Source organism: Beta vulgaris, chromosome 9, assembly GCF_026745355.1.
Source record: "Beta vulgaris subsp. vulgaris cultivar EL10 chromosome 9, EL10.2, whole genome shotgun sequence".
Lineage (NCBI taxonomy): Eukaryota > Viridiplantae > Streptophyta > Magnoliopsida > Caryophyllales > Amaranthaceae > Beta > Beta vulgaris.
Window position 1 is genome coordinate 28,020,540 of NC_079210.1, and position 21,561 is coordinate 28,042,100.

Genomic DNA, 21,561 nt, shown 5'->3' on the forward strand with positions numbered 1-21,561 from the left:
ACTCTGGATTTTCTACTTCTGCCATTCAGCATCATCATAATACTCATCAGTTGATCCTGCCTGCTTTTGAATCCCAACCATTCAAACACATACTTAAGGACTCTCTTTACATAAGAACATTGAAAAAACAGATGTTGATGACTCTCTGTATGCTCACAGCAGAGATTACATTGTGCATCAGTTTTCAAACCCATCTGACATAGCCTGTCAGTTGTTTTGAGTCTTCCTTGGATAGCCAGCCAGCAAATCACTCTATGTTTAGGCACTGCTAGCCTATTCCAGATCATTTTATCCCAGTATACTCTCTCCTCTTCCTCTGTAATTTTGTCATACACCCCTTTAATCTTGAAGGTCATCATCCTCTTCATCTCTTCTTCTGTGTAATGTTGCTTCATATACTCTTTCACATTACATATTTGCTTCCAATACCATGAGCAGTTCTTTGGTGGATTATAACTCCACCAATTTTCCCCTTTTATATACACTGTGTGCACCCACTTGACCCACATGCTGTCTTGTTTTGTTGTGATTGCCCATACATACTTTGCAAGAGCTGCCATATTCCACTCCTTGATTTTCCTGAAACCCAGACCCCCTGAGTTCTTAGGTCTACAAACTTTCTCCCATTTTATGCTACCAGGACATTGCTAAAGTAGTTTCCAGACCATAGGAATGCTCTACAAATCTTCTCAATGTCCTTTAACACTGTCTGAGGCAGCATAAATACTTGTGCCCAGTATATATGAAGGCTAAGGAGTACAGAATTGATCAGCTGTACTCTTCCAGCATATGAAATGTTCCTGCTACTCCACACTTTAATCCTTGCACACATCTTAGCCAGCAGCACCTCACATTCAGCAACATTCACCCTTCTAGCACATATAGGAACTCCCAAATATTTAAAGGGTAGCCTACTGTGATTAAACCCTGAAACCTCTTTAACTCTTTTAATCACTGATCCAGGTATAGGAGCTCCAAAACCATCAGGTCCAGGTGCTTTATTCCCTTCTATTGAGAACATTGCATTCTTCACCTCTTCTCTTGTATACTCAGCTTCCAGCCTAGCAATATGCTCTGCAGTTAATCTAGGACCCATCTCAATTACTTCCTTCTGTACAGGAATTCTATCTTCCATAGTTCTACCAAGCAAATTTTGATAGAATCTAAGGAAACTTTCATTCACACTCTGCACTTCATCATGCCAGACCCCTTGATCATCATGGATTGCATATATGGTATTCTGCATCCTTCTGGCTTTAATTGACTGATGAAAGATTGCACTATTCTCATCTCCCCCTTTACACCAAGCTAACTTAGCTTTTTGAGCTAAAAAAGCCATATATTGTTTATGCACTCTATTGTACTCATAACCAGCATCTCTTTCTTTATCTGCTAACTCAGTATCACTAGGATTCTGATGCAATTGGTCTTGCAAAGCCTTGTAAGCCTTAAGAGCAATAAGCTCCTTACTTTGAATCTCATCAAAACCTTCCCTGTTCAACTTTTTGAGAGCTCCCTTAACATTCTTCAGCTTCTTCACCACCTTATACATAGGAGTTCCCCTCTGGCTAGTTCTCCATGCTTCTGTAACAATATCACTGAATTTTCCAGATAAACTCCACATATGAAAGTATTTAAATGGCCTTCTTCCCAACTACAGCTGAGGGTATACATTAATTTCAACTGGACAATGATCAAAAAGGCCTTCTGGTAAGAAATGAGCAGCTGAGTGCTGAAACTGATCAATCCATGCCTGATTAACCATAGCTCTGTCAAGTTTACTATAAACTCTACTTTCACCTTGTTGCTTATTATTCCATGTAAATAAGCAACCAGTACTAGCCATGTCTTGCAAACCACATACATTCATACAATTGCAAAGATCTGCTATCTCCTGGTGCCTTACCACAGATCCTATCCTCTCACTAACATTCATGACACAATTAAAGTCACCTGACAATAGCCAAGGACCAGTAATGCCTCTAGCCATTTCTTCCAAATCTTTCCAAGCTTCTCCCCGACCATCATTCAAAGCATAAACAAACGTACAATAGAACTCATTGGTCCCCTGTCTATTAAGAACCTTCAATGCACCAGCTGACGTCATAGCTAGAATATCTATGCTAAAACTGCCAGGATTCCAAGCAATCACAATTCTGCCACCTTTATGTAAAGCAGAATTTGATGTGAAACACCATCCATGGAATACATTGAAATAAAGGCTACCCATGTTACTTGCCTTTACTTTTGTTTCGAGGAGACTAACCAGACCAATCTTCCTAGAATTCAAGAATTTCTTGATTTCTCTTTGTTTAGTTGGACTGTTAGCACCCCTCACATTCCAGCTTATGATACTATCCATTCTTGTTGGAAGAGACTTCACCTTCCGCCTCTTTATTCTGCCTTTCTTGCTGATCATTCACCCTGCCTTCCTCCATTGCATCCTCTTCATCTGCTAGGACCTCAAATCCATTCTGCAATGAGATCTGGCTGCTAACAACCTTTTGATTTTTTGTATTGTTAACAACAGTAGTGAACTCTGTGTCTCCTGATTTACCACTTGATTCCTCTCCTTCACCATTCCAGCCTTAACATTCCTATCATCACCTTGCAATTGCCCTTTTGCACGCCATATCTGCTTCTTCTTGACCTCAGGTCTCCTGCATTCCTCTTGAGTGTGTCCCATTCCTTTACATGAATCACATGTAACAGGTTTCCATTCATAATTCACTTCTACTTCCATAATGTTGTCCATTTCATTCAGAAACACACAATCTTCTCAGGAAAAACCTGATTCAATTGTACCTCAATCAGCATTCTCGCATATTGCAATTTCTCTCGCTTAATTGTAGCTTGATCAAGCTTGATTGGTTTACCAATGGTTTTTGCAATTTTAAAAATGCATTATTCTCCCCAATATTTGAAATCCAACTTCAGCTGTATCCATATTGGCAGCGTTCTAATCTCCTCTCTCTGGATATCAACCTCAGGATTCCAAGCTTTCAATATCACTGGTTTATGATCAAGAAAGGTATACTTCCATTCAAAATCTTATCTCTCTTCTCCACTGATCGAAATCGAACTACAAATATACCAGGTTTAACCATCGCTACCTTATCAACTCCCTGATCTCTCCAAATTCTCCTTATGTAACCATCCATTACATAATCAGGTGGATTCGCACCAACTACATAACAATATAATGCTGAATTCCAGTAATCGATCTCAGATTGTACATCTTCTAGATCAATCTTAATCATATCAGCATTCGCATTGTTCACTGTTTCATCAAACAGAATTGGAATAGGATCATTACCTCCGAATTGAATCCTGCTCCTCTGTTCTCCAGACATAGTCTCTTTTGACTTGTTGATCGTCTCTATCCAATCTGAGAAATTCACTCTCAATTCAGAGTGTTGCTGTAATTCTCTCAAAGAGGTTCGAGGTGATAATATTTCTTACTGAATGATCTCAGTCTCATTATCAATGTCCAATGGTGTGATCCCCATTATTACATCAATTGACTTCATTTTCCTATTTGGCGTATCCAGACTAGGTCCAGTTTTCCGCATACCTCCAGCATTTCCACCATTCTTCCCTGCACCTCTAGATGATCTTGCCATAGCTACCACCATACAATGTACGTGGAGAGAACTTCTAGAGAGAGAAAAATTTAGTAACAGCTTTTTTCTGCTCAGAAGTGACTTTAATTTTGAAATTTTTGATTTATCGTTTCATTGCTTTAACTCCATGATTAGTGAGTAGTTTCATAATCTAGGGTTAGGGTGAAAGTATGAATTAGGGTTCTAAATACGTTGTTGATGTGATTGTGATGTTTAGAGAAGTTTATGCATTGATCTTGGTGTTTGAAACCTTAGGATAGATATTGATCACATTTATACTTTGGTATTTTGATTTCAAATGTTCCTATCGAATTTTGAACTCTTTTATCATCCCCAAAAATCAACTTAATTTCTATGCCAAGATATTGGATGGAAATTAAGGGGATCCTTCATTAGGGTTTTCCAAACTTATTGAATCTCTTAGTCAATTAACTAAAGACCATTTGAGAGAGGATTTAGTTGATTGATTAAGTGATTACTCTTGAGGACCATTCGAGAGAGGACTCAAGTATTTTAGAGGGAAATTAAACCTTGCATAATCATCTCCGTACATCACAATCGCATTAGCAATCATTGGCTATTCTTATTCATACTAGTAACCTGCGACAACTTTCAGGATGATTCTCGAAGCCCAGGGGAGACAAGATGAAGAAAACCTTTTTCATCCATGGGGATGAAAACATCTAGGTCAGAGTCAAAGGATGTAGTGGGGAACGGAATGCAGAGGGTTTTAAAGTCTATAGGGGGCAAAAAAAGCGATAAGGGGGGGGGGGGGGACGGGGATTGAGCAAGGACAGATGAGTAGGATTTCACTAGCGGGGTTTCTAAGGTGGACACAGGCGAGGGTTGTCGGGGAAAGGTTCACCCACCTCCTTTTCTCTCTCTCTCACTACACTCATTAACGTTTTGTTTTAGGAGTGTATGCAGCCCAACATCGTACATTCAACAATGTCTACATTGCATATACTTATCTGGTCTACAATTTCTACATAAATCACGGATTGTTTATTATAATAGACTTTCTCAAGCATATGGAGCCACAAAAAACATGGATAATGGGATATGAACTTAAATCTTAAGTCATACCTCGAAACGATATAATGCTTATATATATAGTGCGGCTAGGAATATGGTGCACCTTGTACATATGTTCGTCGATAAGCTTTTTTTCAAGAGTGCAACATCAATTGTACTTGTGAAGATTTTCAATCCGAAACTCAACATTCTCAAAAGAAGAGTTCAACCTGAACAAATTGGAGGCAACCACATCATAGAATCCGAAACACAGCTAAAATAAAAATGTGAAGACGGTATTGCCCTCCATAATGGTCTTTCTCTACTGAGCACTGGTTTATTTAATCGAGCCAACAAAGAAGATAATATAACAATCATCATTAAAATTTGTAGCATCACTACCTATGTACTTAAAAACATCAAATCCTCACCACATCACGATTGTTCCATATTATTGTTTTTCTACTCAAAATTGCTCATATATGTCGCGGAGAAAATTGTGGAGCCTAATATCTTGCCTCACTAAGGTACTACATCCATGCTCAACAAATTATCGTCCCCAGATCTAATTGTACATTCTTTAATTTACTTAACTTAGATCAATAAAAAAATTAGTTGTAATAGAAACTCACCTATGGTTCTGGTATAAGGTATGAGTTTAAAATAAGCAAAATCCATACCTAGTGATTGTTTAATAAATTGATAGTTATAAAAGAGATACCTCAAACCCATAAGTTACGGGGTTTAGAAATCCAATGGGGAGGTGAATACTCATACCTATATCTCTATAGGTATTATGATAGAAGAAAATTTTATTCCCAAAAAAATAAACCAAACACATGTTATCCATGTATCATTATATGAACCAAACACATGCTATTAAGTATCAAGTTCCAAAATTATATCACCTTGATTTCATTCCTAATGTCAAAGTCATACTATTATAAGAACAAAAGACCTAATTTTTGTTGCTATCTCCTAAAATGAACAATAATCATCACGAGAATTAGTGAAAATATAATGCTTAGATTTAGTGCCTTTTGAGTGCCAATAGAGTTATCGATGTATCATCTTATACGCACATGGCCGACATCGCATGAATTTAGTAAGACACGAGTGGTGGTGGATTTATGCATCAAAAGTTACGGACCTTTGAATAACAAAATCCAAAGGTTGGGATCATTATCCTTTAAATTTTGGTTAGTTAGCCCTTTCGCTTTTTTAGTCGCCGTCATCGCCAACTCAGCCATTTGGATTTTCGGCGATTGGCTTTTCATGTCCTGGATCATCTCCCCTCACTGATCGCCGCACAACCTAATTTTTTAAAGTCGCTTTCCATGTGTGCTAAAGTCCCAAAATAAAATATTAGCAAGAGAATAAACTTTATTATAATTAGCTTTAGTATGCTTTATTCTACTAATGATCTGTGCATACGTGCATGCACTTATTCAATAACCTTATTTCTTTTTTGATGATAATACAATTACACAAGCAAGTTGGTCATGCGGTCTTGCATACATTTTATCTTATTGAGAATGTTGGAGGTACTGTTAGGGGATAAAATTCCAATACACGTGACAGTAATATAGTAGTATATGTGTATACTGTATAGGTGCAATATTACCACAAATCGCCTCCTCTCTCCTTTTTCTCTTTTCTCTCTGCTTTCCCATAAAATCCTAATTTCCTACATAGGGACTACCACCACCTTTTTGGGTGGTGCTAAGCCCATTTTCTCATTTTATTACTAGTTTTTTATGTTTAAGTTTCCAATAAATTTCAGTCTCTCTTTAATGGAGAGTTTTTATACCCATATGTTAGGTTATGTCTACACATATATTGGATTTTATCTCTCCATGTGTGAGAGTTTAGAGAATTTGTTTTTGAGTTTTTAAGGTTGCAACAAATGTCAAGACTTCGTTCACAATGACTTCAATTGAATCCAGTTCTACTTCAAAAAAATTAAAGATCGATAGCTCCCCTTGCAGAAGGTTGCATCAGACAACGATGTGAAAGACAAGGGTTTTCAGAAGTGTTAGATATATACTCAACGATCGTGGTTTTATCATATTAGCATTGTATTTATTTCATTTTAATATGTATTTGTTTAGTTTTTGACTTCTATTGTAGATTTTGTATGACTTTGAATCAATGAATTAATATTAATTTCAAAAAAAAAAGTATATGTGTATAGGTGGCGGTAGGCGATTGGTTTGAAAATAAAACCACGGATCGCTGTTGTGGCAAGAGCGAGGTTAGTTTTGACCGTTTAAGACCTTAAAACAACTTAACAGAGATATGGTGTAATCCTATAAAGAAGATCTATATCTTACTAATAGAAAATTAGCTGCACCCTTTAACGAGAACATAACATTATACTATAAGTAGCTCATTTATGTAGCACGTAAGCATCATATCATTACACCAACACTTTAGCTTAATGGCGCTGTCTCTCTATCTCTCTCGATTATTTTTCTTTCATATTCTTAATTTACCATCTCTCTTTATCTCTAACCTGTGTTGTCCGTTAGTCTTGCCAATCAGGCAAAATCAATGTACTTGTACTGCAAACTGATATTACTCTAGTGGATTGGCGAAACACCGATTCCCCCATGGTTTTCTCTCCATTTAGAGGATTTTCACGTAAAATATTCTTGTGTTATTTTTTTTTATTTCTGCACTATATTTGGCTCATTTATTTTTTCAATCATAACAACTTAATTGTTAACCCTCTCTTCAAGCAAATTGATGCGTGTGTGAAATTTTTCCTAAATAATTTGGCGCTCACCGTTTGGCTGATAATTAAAAAAGCAATCTTGCCAACATCGCAAGTCTCAACAACTTGCCAAAATTGCTAATATCAGCAACTTACCAAAATCGAAATCTCAACATTAACTTGCCAAAATCGCCAATCTCAGCAACTTAACAAGCATGATGGTCGAAATCAATAACAAAGATCCCAACAACTACCAACACTCTTTTCGAGATGCTTAATCAAAAGGCTATGTCGCAAATCCTTGGAGCCATTGACAAGATGAATAAGTCCCCACAGAAGATATTCTAATTCATGGTGTACAATTCGAAAGCGAAACTAATGCACTTCGGACCGAGATGTTGTCCATGGCATCAATTGTCTCCAATTCTTGAAGGCACCTTTGTCACGAAATGGAAGGGATTATTCCAGTTAATAAAGATGTTGGATCAAACAATCCGCCAAGTTATAGAACCCATTTTGGACCTATGCCAAGATTAGAGGCAAGATGCCAAGAACAAGCAAAAAATGCAGGCATCTTGGCCAGGAAAAATATACAAAATGTCATACCTGCAAATGCAATTGTAGATCCATAGTACAAGTGACTCGAGTACGTTGAGGACATGATATTGAAGATCCCAGGAGTCCCTAAGCCCGTAGAGAAAGCCGCCCTGACTAGTTGTGCGTATTCACCATTTGTAGATGCCATTGCTCTAGTCGAAATTCCAAATCATTTTGTCGTCCCTTTCATGAAGCTATATGATGGAACGACATACCCCAATGACCTTGTTGTGCAATCTAACAAAGATTGATCATCATTCCAATACCCCGTGAGATGTGCGAAGCTTGCATGTGCAAGGGATTTGGGTCAACTTTATTTGGTCCTGCCCTTGAATGGCTCATTAATCTACCTAATAGTGCTATTTATAGTTGTGCAGGTTTGGTGGACATGTTCAAGCTCCAATTTACCAGTAGCAGACGCCTTGAGAAGCAAACCACCGACCTCTACCGGATTTTCCAATGGTCTGACAAACCAATAAGAGACTACCTCAATAGGTTAAACCGCGAAAAGTCTCCATCCTAAGATGTGGTGGTCTTACAACCATAGAGGCCTTCAGGAGAGGTTTGCTCGTAGAATCAGATTTGTACAAGAAATTGACAAAATACCCTTGTCCGACGCTTGAAGATACCCAACCCAAAGCTCTTGCGCAAATTTCGTTTGAGGAAGGTTTTGACACCTAAAAGGGAGCAACTTCCAAGGTAACTTTCCAGGCAACTTCCTACGCAACTTTACAGGCAACTTCCTAGGCAATTTTTCAAGCAACTTCCTAAGAAACTTTTCAAACAACTTTATAAGCAGATCCTAGAAAAAAATAATCAAGAAGATGACAACTAAACAAGCATCTTCTCGTGAGAAACGTAACAAGAATCTTCCCATGGCAAATAAAATAAGGCATCTTCCTGTAGCAAATCAAGTATTCACAGGCAAAAAGAGTAACCAGCTTTTTTTTGTCTTTTACTTTCATTTTTATTTTTATACAAGCAACCAACCAATCCTTTAACTAAATTTGTTTTGCAAGACTCTTGAAAACAACCGTCCAATGGCCATTTCGACCGATAACAAAACACGCGCAAACTATTTGTATAACCTTTCAATAGAAAGGAAGAATGCCTACGCAAATTACAAAACAAATGAGTACGAAAAGCAACTTTTGATGGGTCGATATTTTAGTTTGCTACAACATGCATGCATGATACAAATGAACCACATCATTTCGAGGGAAATGATAAACAAAACAAAAGCAAATTTCAAATAAACATACACAAATTGTGTAACACCTCCAATTTACTAACTGTTAAATAAATAATTTAATAAATAATATTTGAGTAATTTAGGAGTATTATTGCCACGTGACTAACACGATTTCGGCAACCAACTACTAACTAACCAAAATAACTTGCAGCGGAAGACTTTAATCAAAAATAATAATACTTCTTTATTAATAAAAGTAAATATTATCTCAATACTCAAAATAAATGAAACACTCTAATCTAGGTGAAGATCCCCTTCCTAGTATGCTCCCATGCACATCCAAAATTCACCTACAAATATTCTTACCAAAGAGGCAAACAGGGCAAAGCCAAATAGGAAAGAGAAAATACATGTCAGTATAAAACTAAGTACGAAATGTACTAGATAAGTAACACATTTGTTAATCCGTAACAATTTTTCATTTCGAAAACTCCACCACCAATAATTCAAGTATAACTCTTTAAGAATAAAATATTTTCAAACACTTAATAATAATTACAAGAATAACATTTTAATAACAAACTCTTTCCAAACACTTGAATAGTAATTCAAGAACAACTTTTTCAGAACAAACTCTTTCCCAACACTTGAATGGTAATTCAAGAACACTACAAAAAAAATTGGCTATAGAGGCACATCATTTGGCTGACTTGCCTCTAAAACCCCCTTTTACCATCACATAAACATAGTTGCCTCTAAATTATATGGTTTTTAGTGTCAAGTATATTCTGGTGCCTCTAAAGATACATTTCAGCATAAGATGAATGTTGGTTGCCTCTATAACCATGTTTTTAGCATCACATGAATATTGGTTGTCTCTAAATCCATTTTTTTAGCATCACATGAATTTAATTGTCTCTAAAGTCATTTTTTTTAGCATGAAGTGTAGTTAGTTGTCTCTAAAGCCATGTATTTAGCGTCACATGACTCTAGTTGTCTCTAAAGCCATTTTTTTCAGCATCAACTGTAGTTAGTTGTCTCTAAAGCAATGTATTTGGCGTCACATGAATTTAGTTGTCTCTAAAGCCATTTTTTTCAGCATCAACTATAGTCAGTTGTCTCTAAAGCCATGGATTTAACGTCACATTAATTTAGTTGTCTCTAAACCCATTTTTTAGCATCAAATGTAGTTAATTGTCTCTAAAGCCATGTATTTAGCGTCATATGTATTTAATTGTTTAAACTTTTTACATTGTTATGAGCACCCTTATTCTAATTGTCCATCCATTTACTTAATTCAAGACCCAAATTCTAGTCCATAGTCCATTTGTCTTTTCCTAAAAAGAAAAAGGAAAAAAAAATGAACGTGATTCATCTTAATCCTTCCTCCTGCCTTCCTTCCTTCGTCTAGTTCTAGGCTCAAGAACCAAGAAATTTGTCTTCCTTCCTCCTTCGGCTGATTCATGGCACATCAACCAAAAAAATGAAAAACTTCAACACCTCCCTTCTTCTCTTTCGTCCAGTTCAAGCACACACACCAAGAAATTTTCGAAAGCTAAACTCTCACCATTCACCATTTCAACCGAAAATTTCCTCCTATAAATACTGATTTCTCTCATTTGATTCCACAAGCCAAACCACTCCAAAGGTTGCTTCAATTCCCCTCTTCTCTTCCTTGAATTTCTGATTTTTATTTTGAAAATTAAAAATAAAATTTCAATTCAACAATTTCCTCTGTTATTTCTTATCTCGCCGGAAACCACCACTACCTCCACCTTCGAACCACCAATTCGCACCACCACCGCCTGCTTTTCCTTCCCTTCGCACCTCCATCGTCCTTCCTTTCCTCCCCCTTCGCGGCGCCTTTTGCTGCGTCCCCTGCAGCCTTCGCGAACCACCACCACTCTCAAACCCAACCTCCTTTTTCACGGTGCCTGAGCTTCGCCGGCGAACCACCAGCGCCAGCACCACAGAACTCCCTCTTCCTCTCTAATGTTTCGGCCTCCTCTGCTTTCTCCCTCCTCTTCCTTCGTTTTCCTCTTAAATTGAGGAACTGAAATCCTCCTCCCTTTTCTTTTAATCTAATTAGTATTTGGGCTCGGGTGATGCCCCGGGTTTTCTTTGTACTACAATATAGTACTTAATAGTAGTTAAATAAGTCATCTTATACTCATTTAAAAAATTCATCTCATTCATTATATGGATTTCAAAAGTTTTCCATTCATATATCATCATTAATTTTGATTGAAAAAAGCAATAATTGGTATGGTGTAATAATGGTTAGATCTCTTTCTTTCATACTTGAGGTTGTGGGTTCAAATCTTCATGTCAACAATCTTTTTTTTTTGCTATATGAGAAAGACGTGGATAAAAAATTATCGAATGAGGGATGGTGACACGTGGCACATATACGTTCTTAGGAACGCCTTTTAATATATTAGTATAGATTGTGTTTTAAAGTTTTGTTTTATTTGGTTTTTATTTGGTTACTTTATAACCTTTGACTTTCCTAAATTGGTCCATCTTACTAAGTTAGTATGTTTATTGCTTTAGTTTCACTTTAATCTTTTATAAACTTGATAATGTTTTCTAATTTTCTAGAATAAAATAGGATGTAAAATAAAGTTAGTTTTTCATATTTAAAATAATTGTTTAAGTAATTTTTGTGAATACTTAAAACGATCTCTAAAATAATTTGAAAACCTTAAACTTTGATTCATAAACTCGCTTAAAATAATTTCATTAATTTATTTGGATTATTTAAATCGTATATTCTATAAAAATGGAGTTATTTAGGAACTAACTTAGATCTCGTTAACATTATTGTAGACGTCGATTTTGTAGACGAGGAATACCAGGAACGCAAAACCCTGACTCCCACATATGATGAACTAAGCCTAAATCCCACTATATGGGAACTTACTATTATTAACCATAAAACTGAAAGTAAAAAGGATGAAAAATAAATTAAAGAAGCGAGTTTGGGCTTACCATGGAGGAACAATCCATGGCAGCCCCGAAGTTTAGGGTTTTTCGGGTTTTTTTGTTTGTTTTAATTTTAGAGAGAGGGGGTGTCGACGAGAGAGAGAGAGATACGTATAAATTAGAATGCCTTCTATGCATTTTTCTGATTTTATCTTTTGATTTGAAAGTTTCTTATTTGATCTAATTTTTTTAAAATTTGATCTGAATTTTTCTTGTTATAATTGATTTTTTAAGTTATAATTTTTCCGATCCCTTATGATTTGATCCGAATTTTTCTTATCTGGACTAAATATTTTTAAGAACAGATTAGATCAAATAAGAATAATTCTAAAAACGACCAGGTCAGAAAAAAAAAATCTATAGTAGATCAGGAAATTTCAAATTAGATCCGAATAGTTCAGACAAAATGAACTCACCATTAGTTGTTCATACAATGAAATAACAAAAAAAATAAAAGTACAAAAGCGGCGCCGTTTAAATGTGCATGCAACGATTTGAATCAAAAATTCCTGCGATCTTACCATTCTAATATATTAATCGAAACAAATTAGAGGTGATCAAAGTGAGCCCGGCCCACCCACAAAAAAGTGTGGGTTTGGGAACTATTTTTCGGCCCGACCCGATTTTTTTGGAAAAAAGTGGGTTTGGGAAATGCAAAAATGATGTTTTTAGTTAAAATTTTGGCCTGGTTCGATTTTGGCCCGAAAAGCCCGCTATTTTGACCCGAAATATGCGGGTTTGGGCATGAAGATTTCGGCCCGAAATGGGCCGTATTTTTTAGCCATGGCCCGGTCCGACCCATGATTACCTCTAATTCAAATTGTTATTAGAATCTTAAAAGTTTAAAATCGCAACTAAAATTGTGAAAATTTGTTAAAATCGTTAAAATCATGATTTTTTGACGATTTTAACGATTTAAAGAAAGAATGAAATCAAACAATTGGGCCAGGCCCATCCTTATAATGCTTTATATTTTCTAAACCCTAAATCATCATAGAACATCTTCTCTCACCTCACTCATCTTCTCAGATTGTCAAACCACACTCATTAACTGATTCACGTTGCAGCCTGCTACTTCATTAGTTCACTTCGACAAATCGGCAATTCGGCAATTCGGCAGTCGGCACCTGAACAAAAATTGCTCGATTTTTTCGTATTTCTACTTCAATTCTAATCTTTTTCGATCTACTTCTTGCAAAAGAGAGGTTAGTACAGTGGTGGAGCCAGTAGGGGACTAGAGGGGACATGGGGACAGATATCCCCCACCTTTAAAAAATAATTTCTTAAAAAAAAAAGAAAAAAAAAATGAAAAGAAACACGCTCAGCACTCAGTAGTGAGCAAACGCGTGAACATTTTGAAAGAACGCTGAAGAGAGAGACTAGGGAGAGAGAGACTGAAGAAGAGAGAGACTGAAGAAGAGAGAGACTGAGAGAAACCCTAAATTCGCGAAGGAGGGACAACGACCGGCGACGTCGACCGCACATTCGCATTCGTCGGAGCCGACGACGACGAGCGGTTGCGAAGTCAGGAAGAGTAAGCGACGCTGCGAACAGTGGTGAAAATGCGACGGACTAAGGAGTCGAAGAGGAAGCGACGCCACGACAGAGTTAGGAGACGAAGCAACGGCGCCAGCCCGCCACCCCCACGGCCCGCATCCATTCGCCGTCGTGACACCTGAGACGCCCACTTCAGTCAATCAGTAAGTTTTTTTAATCCTAAGTTTTAGTGTAAGTTTTTTTTTAAAGGTAATATTTACAATTTACATTGTTTGGTTGTGAATTACTGAATTATGATACTTATGATTTGTGAAATGTTAATTTGATTTGTTGTTGGTTTGGAATTGGTCATTGATAGCATATGTATATATTAGGAAATAGTCAAACCATATTTTCTATGTAATCTTCTACTGTAATCTTCCCTTTTGTATAGCTATTTAGTTCCTAAACGTCAGCCTTACTTCATGTTAATTGTAAGATACACACTGATGTATATATTGGCTCCTAAAGATGAATAATAACTCACGGATTGACTTTCTACAGTCATGAACTCATGATTTAGGAAATTGTTAGTTTACAATTTTGAATTTCTAATTAGAAAATTATAAATATGAGTTGATTTATAATTGAAATATTGAATAGTTTGGTGTGAAGAGGAATACTTTGATATGTAATTGATTAATGTTTATCAATTTAATAGAAAATTGTTAGTTTGCAATTTTGGAATTTTGAATGTAAAACATCAAGTATAAAACAATTTGTGTTGTATTAGTTTTTTCTAAATCTTTTTTCCGAATGCTTGACGGTCGAATTTTGTCCCCCCACTTTGAAAATCCTGCTCGCCACTGGGTTAGTACTTAGTTGATTCGTTGAAAGCTGTTTTATCTTTATTTTCGCATTCTTTTTTTCTTTCCATTGCACGAAAACAACTGCTGCATACGAAATCTGTATTCTTAACTATTGCTGCTAATTGCTGCTATTGTTTCCACTTTCCATTTGTAAGATTTTGTGCTATTGTGCTAATTGAATTTATGTGAAATTGTTATGGGTAGTGTCGAATGATCATTTTTCTTTATTTTTATATCGATTCTCACAAATTAAAAACTTATATTGCTGCATCTGCTTCGTTTAGAGAGTGTCGAATGATCATTTTTCTTTATTTTTATATCGATTCTCACAAATTAAAACTTATATTGCTGCATCTGTTTCGTTTAGAGTAGTGAGCAGTTGAGAACCTTTGTTACATAGTAGTAATTTAATTTAGTCGAAATTAACTTATTTTGGGTGAAAATTGCTGATTTTTTTTGTTACATAGTACTCTTAATGTTAAGGAATCAGTGCGCAAAGATTCCTTCGCTGAACCCATGATCTGCGTGAACGCTGCAATAGCCTCAGCCACATAGGATAAATTCTGAGGCATGTCATTTAGTTCAGCAACATTAGCATTCTACTTTGCATTGATCTGCTGCACAATGTTGGGCAGACACTTGGAGATTATGTTAGCCTGTATATAATCTCCAAGTGTCTGATTGGATTTCTCGGAAATCATCGACGCTGTCATTGATGAGTTTTTTCTACCTTCACTCTTACAGGGTATTAGCTTTCTTTTCCCTCTCTCAACTTCATTACAAAAGTTCTTGTAAAAAAAACTTCACTACAAAAGTTGAAACTTTAATTGTTTAGTCTGATTGGATTTTGGTTTTAAAGCTTAATGGTTAGTTTCATTGAACATTATGATATTTGTGCTTTTTCTTTCTTTCTTATAATTACTTACACTCCTTATTCGACCTAATTGTGATGTAGACTTATGATATACAGTTTAAATTGTTAGTGAATTGTTAATTGTGTGGTTGATTTTAATTCTTTAAATTTATAGACTTTTAATTACAGTCTTGAAATCTTCAGTTGGTCAATTGTTACCTGTTAGTGATTGTGTATTATTAGTAAATCACTACTTGTTTGAATTGGTAGTGTATTATAAAATTTTGTAAATCACAAACTTTGCATTCTGAACCAATCTTTGAGCCAACACCGGGACCCCCACAATCGACTCATTGATCCTAGACAGCAAAGGGTGGGACCCAAACAGCCTTTCCTCCTCTAACCGTGCTTCCTCGTACGTTTCTTCCCCAATCCTGTTCCTTACGCAGACATACCCTAGACCGATACTGATATCATCATTTGTAACCTTCTCTAACAGGCCTTCTGGAGCCTTATCAGGTTTTGTGACAGCAGCAAGAGTCCTTTGACCAGTTTTATCAACACTCTGTGACATCATTATTGATTCACAAGTTGAAAAATCTACTGTTGCTGATAGAACATTAAATATACTACTCTCATCTGGGGTAATATACTCCATGATAATATCCCTAATCTGTTCATAAATGTTTTCTGGTTGTCCACGAACTGGAACCCGGGTGATCCCAGGGATTACCCAGCTCGGTAGCGTTGGTATACTTTCTAATCTGTTAATGCATGTGAAGTTCCTTAGTGTGACCTCAAATGATCTTAATTTAATCTGAACGAATCTGGTTGTAATTGTGGAGGAAAGTGGCTAGTTGACTTTTGAGGGCAAAGCTACTTTTCTTTTGGACTTCCAGTTTTTGTTTCTGCATATATTTGTAGAGCTGTAACAAAGCGATTGGCATGTGCAGCTGTAATCATTCTGTAGTTACATGTTTTCTATGTAATTTCATCTGCTGACATTAGCTATTGTTTTAGTATTTGAAGGTTTTAAATACCGTTTTTCTCGTCTTTGATGAATTACGTCTGAGATACATGGAAGTGGTTCATCTGTCGTGGCATCATTTTTCATTATTTTTTTGTCATTAGTTATAATTATGGCTTCCTATGCTTTATTTCCTCTGCCACAATTCAGCCATATCTCTTGCTCCATCTTGATATATTGTCTGAGGCTGCCAACACAATTCAACTTTGCTGATGTTCAGTATAAGAGATTCGAGTCCATTTAGAAATGAATTAGGGCTATATTAAGAATATAAGGAGAAATAATCTGACCCTCATAATCTTGTTCTTGTGCAGTTTTCCACATATAATAATCAAAGGCCCATACGGAGCACCAGCACAGAATTACAAGAAGTATTTCTATTGCTCATTGGACTCGGCAATGGAGCAACTCCCTTCATCAGCATTCTTAAGGATCTCTTAAATAACTTGAAGGATACCAGTTCACAGGTGTTGAATCTGTGAAACGCTCCTCATCAACATCTATTCTTTGTATATATATGACCTTTTGTTTAAGATCTTGTTTCTGATGTGTGTGTTTCTGAAAAAATGCAGGATATTGAGAGCAGAAAAGGGCCTCAAAGATTTTTGGTATAGTTTTGCAATTTCCAGATTTATGTTCTTTTTTATTTTGCAATTATTAATCTTTTTTTTGGGTTGAATTTGCAGATTGAATTGCCTTCAAAATGAAGTTTTATGTTGAAGATTCACTGAAGGTTGAATGTCGGTTGAAGATGGAATTTCTACATATATTTTTTTTATTTCCTCTTTTGAATGTTTGTATCAATTCGTCAAAATTGTTAGTAATAAGATTATACTTCTAGTTTCCTTTATTAATTTATAATGTTATTTTTTTTGTTGATGTAAGAATGTGCTTGTAACTGTTACTGTACTAATAACACAATGTTGACGCTTACAAGTGTCTATATAGTAGCTTCAAATTGCGACATATTCAATTGCAATGATGCTAAAAAGCCTCAACATTTTCGAAGCGTATGAGTGTCGTTAATTATCGGTGGCTAAATGTTCGCTGCTCTTTTAGGGAGTCGATCATTTATTATTTCGATGCTTATAAACGTCAAAAAATCCCAAAAAAAATTTCGAAAATGTGGAAATTCTAGTTGTTGTTGCATCTAAAAACATCCTTTACTGACAGACTTATGGATGCATTAGATGCAACTTAAAATTAGAGACAAACTTATGGGTGCCTCTAAATATAAATGGTCTTATCACACCAACGTAACATGTGTGCCCCAAAAATATGGTATTAGAGGCAAACTATAATTAACGACTGCCTGATGGTCGCCTCTAAATGTAAGTGGCTTTAGCAACAATTCAAGTTTTGTGCCTCAAAAAGGTGGGATTAGGGGCAACCAACAATTAGCAACATCATAACTTGTCTGTTTCTAAAAGGTGGCATTAGGGGCAACCAATAATTAGCGACGGACTAATTAGAGGCAGCGAGAAAATTGCTTCTAAGCACCATTAGAGGTTACAAATATATATTTAGATGCAATTTTGGATTGCCTCAATAACCTTTTAAGAATAAACTCTTTCCAAACAACTTGGATTAAAAATAATCCTGAAAACAATTCCTCTTCTTATCTCCCCTTCTATTTTGCTAAGTGTGCACACCCCCCAAGCTAGTCATCCATCACGGAGCTATATCAAGGGGTAACTATAATTGCCAACAAGTGGACTTTGAATCTATTGATATTAATCAAGCGGAAATAATAATAATATGACTTGTAAGTCATGAGTAAACCTCCTTCCGTAAACAACTTTTTGAACATTCAAAGTTCATAAAAACCAATCAACCTTTCCTTTTAAAAATAATTTAATTTTCCAAAAAGGATAACAAAACTTCTATATAAAAATGAATGATAAAATTACACTACAAAAAAAATTGGATATAAAGGCACATCATCTGGCTGGGTTGCCTCTGAAACCCCCTTTTAGCATCACATAACCATAGTTGCCTTTAAATTATATGGTTTTTAGTGTCAAATATATTATGGTGCCTCTAAAGATACATTTCAGCATCACATGTATGTTGGTTGTCTCTAAAACCATGTTTTTAGCATCACATGAATATTAGTTGTCTCTAAATCCATATTTTTAGCATCACATAAATTTAGTTGTTTCTAAAGCCATTTTTTTTAGCATCAACTATAGTTAGTTGCATCTAAAGCCATGTATTTAGAGTCACATGAATTTAGTTGTCTCTAAAGCCATTTGTTTTAGCATTAATTGTATTTAGTTGTCTCTAAAACCATGTATTTAGCGTCACATGAATTTAGTTGTCTCTATAACCATTTTTTTTAGCATCGAGTGTAGTTAGTTGTCTCTAAAGCCATGTATTTAGCGTCCCATGAATTTAGTTGTCTCCATAGCCCTTAATTTTAGCATCAATTGTAGTTAGTTGTCTTTAAAGCCATGTATTTAGTGTCACATGAATTTAGTTGTCTCTATAGCCATTTTTTCGGCATCACATAAATTATTGTTGTATCTAAAGATATTTTTTAGTGCCACTTGAATTATGGTTGGAGCGGAACTAACATTTTGAAGCTGACTGATTTTATATTTCTAAGATTATTGCGAAAAGAGAAATAAAAAAAAAGGAGAAATAAGTCATGGAAAGTCGAATATTTAAACTTTTACAATCCAATGAATATATTAGAACCTCTAACGCTTAACTTACTAAAACTTTTAGAATCCAATGAATATATTAGAACCTATAACTCTAGTAAACTATATTAAGTGATCCTCAAATATTTTAAACAACTAGATATGTTATTAAAATTCTACAGAAAAGTCGGCAGAGTTTCCTTTGTAATACGGACCGCCTAAAACTTAATTTAGGACTCGCGTCCGATTCATAATCCTGTATCCTCAAAATCTAGCAACCCAAACAAGTTTAAACTTTAATTTACAAACTCAACAACATGAGAACAACAGAAGCATAACAGCAGCACAACAACAGAAGAATAACAGCAGCAGCAGATCAACAACATAGAACAAAGCATAACAGCAGAACTTGAACTTGAACCATTGTTATTGGAAAAAAACCAGATATGAACCACTAACAAAACCATACTCCTTAGAACACAAACCCATAATAACCACTAACAAAACCATAATCCCTAGAACACAATAACCATTATTATTGGAAAAAAACCAGTATATGAACTTGAACATAGAATATATAAAAACCAGTATATTAACTTCAACTTGAACAGCAGCAGATCAACATAAGCTGAACAACAGGAGCAGAACAACAACAGCATATCAGCTGCAGCAGAACAGCAGCAGAACAACAACAGCAGACTAGCAGTAGCAGAACAACAGCAGCATAGCAGCAGCAGAACAACAGCAGCATAGCAGCAGCAGCAGAACAGCAGCATAGCAGTAGAACAACAGCAACATATCAGCAGAATAACCATTATTATAGAGTCAATAATGATTTTTTAAAAAAAAGAAAAGATAAGGAGAAACCTGGGTCACCTTAATACTGATATCTAACAAATATCTTTAATCTTCAACATCATTGTGTTTTTTCTCAGACTTTTGAATTAGCTCTTCCTCATCCTCTTCATCGGTCCACTGTCATAAGTATTAATACAGAAGTTAATATTTGTAATTGTTAATAATGCACATGTGTTAATCTGTTTTGCATTAAATTGAAGGTATAATCTATGACATACCGCATCCATATTGAGATCGGACATGTTGTATCCAGCCAAATTCATGAAGGCTTCTAGGGCGCGTTCCATAAGTCTAGATTTCTTTTCGAGGCCTCTCACTGTATTACTTAGAGCTTCGTTCTTCTCCTTAACCTCGTTTGCTTCCTTCTTTGCCTCACTAGCTTCATTTTTGGATGCTTCAGCCTCTTTGCGAAACTTTTCTCCTTCACTAAATGACCCAAATAATGATGTCACTGAGGGACTTATCCCTTTTTGTCGATCACGTGCACTTGGCTTGCGTTTTGGCTTAATTTGCATAGATTTCTTCATCAGTCATTTTTGTTTCCAAATTGTTTCGTTGCTCAACTAGCTGCTTAATTTCATTCGCAGTAACGGGAGAAGATCTTGTCAAGTAGGAATATACTTTCAAATACAACCAAAAAAAATCCAGTTTGAATATTGTTACCATGGTGTCCTGTGCCGATTGAGTTACAGTGTTTTGTCGCTTCTGGTATGAGTCTCCTCGTACAATTCCAATAATCCTGGCATTACCTTGTCACGTTCAAACTGAAGGAATGGCAAACAATAAACCTAAGTAACTATTCCAAAAATTAGGACGGAATGGTGAAGAAACGCGTTACCATATCTTGTGCTTTTTGTGCAAAACTTTTTGTTCCTGCCGTATGTCCGGCATCAAGGTATGACCTATTCTCAATGTTTCTGCGACTCTTTTTCTATTAAATTCAAATATAAACAAATTACAATTGTGTGAAATGATAAAAATTTGAAAATAAATAAAGAAATCTATGCAATGTACGAGGGTGCATTAACCTGAAAGTCTGGAGTGCCAAAGTATGATACAAGCCACTCCCAGTCTTTTTCGTCAACACTTGGGGGCCTATTATCTTTCTTTCAGTTTGTCGTCATCATTTTCTTCAGTGTCATAATATTCTCTCTTAAAACGTGCACGAAAATTCTGATACTTCTTGTTCAAAGATGTCATGATATACTTCCTCTTATCTTTTCTTTTCACGTTCATCTTGATCTTTAACATCATCCAGCCCAATATCAAATTTGTCCTGCACATGAGAAATGTTCTAATTAGAAAATAAAGTTCGTAAAAGATATTGAAGAATTATCAATGCTTGTGGAAGTATTGTTCTACCAAAATGAGCTTCCACATCTTCTCTTTATTCTCTTGTGGAACTTGTGAAAATTCTTCAATACAATAAAGTGGCGCATTCATAGGATCTCTGACAAGGGAACCACAGTAACTTGACAGCTTAGCTCTGTTGACACCTATTGGTTGACCACTGACATCAAAATCTACCTTTATCTTCTCATCGGGTCTCATTTTAGCCAGTTGTAAATTTCTTGTAGGACCTCTTGGTGTTTTGGTTTTATATGACTTCTTCGTTTTCCCTTTCCTGACATGTGTAATTTGAATAAATAAATATTGTCTTTAAAAAATAGGCTTAGGGTATGTCTTTTAATAAATGAGCCAAACCA

General features: G+C 35.7%; 2 protein-coding genes and 2 long non-coding RNA genes across 4 annotated transcripts; 1 reads left to right on the top strand and 3 right to left on the bottom strand.

The window, feature by feature from the left end:
- Positions 1 to 628: 628 nt before the first annotated feature.
- Positions 629 to 1,624, bottom strand: LOC130590190 (uncharacterized). The gene has a single exon (XM_057392222.1). It carries the CDS (start codon positions 1,622 to 1,624, stop codon positions 629 to 631), a length of 996 nt encoding a protein of 331 aa, XP_057248205.1.
- Positions 1,625 to 15,599: 13,975 nt separating this feature from the next.
- On the bottom strand, positions 15,600 to 16,288 carry LOC125493560 (putative dynamin-related protein 4A). Its single transcript, XM_048637023.1, has 2 exons — positions 16,206 to 16,288; positions 15,600 to 16,089 (listed from the first exon to the last, which is right to left on the bottom strand). Exons 1-2 carry the CDS (start codon positions 16,286 to 16,288, stop codon positions 15,600 to 15,602), a joined length of 573 nt encoding a protein of 190 aa, XP_048492980.1.
- A 447-nt stretch (positions 16,289 to 16,735) lies between these two features.
- Positions 16,736 to 17,318, top strand: LOC125493438 (uncharacterized). The gene is made up of 2 exons (XR_007269995.2): positions 16,736 to 16,819; positions 16,925 to 17,318. It is a non-coding gene; the product is annotated as an uncharacterized LOC125493438 (long non-coding RNA).
- Positions 17,319 to 20,573: 3,255 nt separating this feature from the next.
- Positions 20,574 to 20,960, bottom strand: LOC125493152 (uncharacterized). Its single transcript, XR_007269614.2, has 3 exons — positions 20,884 to 20,960; positions 20,694 to 20,786; positions 20,574 to 20,619 (listed from the first exon to the last, which is right to left on the bottom strand). It is a non-coding gene; the product is annotated as an uncharacterized LOC125493152 (long non-coding RNA).
- Positions 20,961 to 21,561: the final 601 nt, after the last annotated feature.

Coding starts and splice junctions, on each gene's coding strand:
- LOC130590190 (XM_057392222.1), bottom strand. CDS start 1,624: ATGTGGAGTTTATCTGGAAAATTCAGTGATATTGTTACAGAAGCATGG.
- LOC125493560 (XM_048637023.1), bottom strand. CDS start 16,288: ATGATTACAGCTGCACATGCCAATCGCTTTGTTACAGCTCTACAAATA. Junction 16,090..16,205: donor ACTGGAAGTCCAAAAGAAAA/GTAGCTTTGCCC, acceptor ATGCATTAACAG/ATTAGAAAGTATACCAACGC.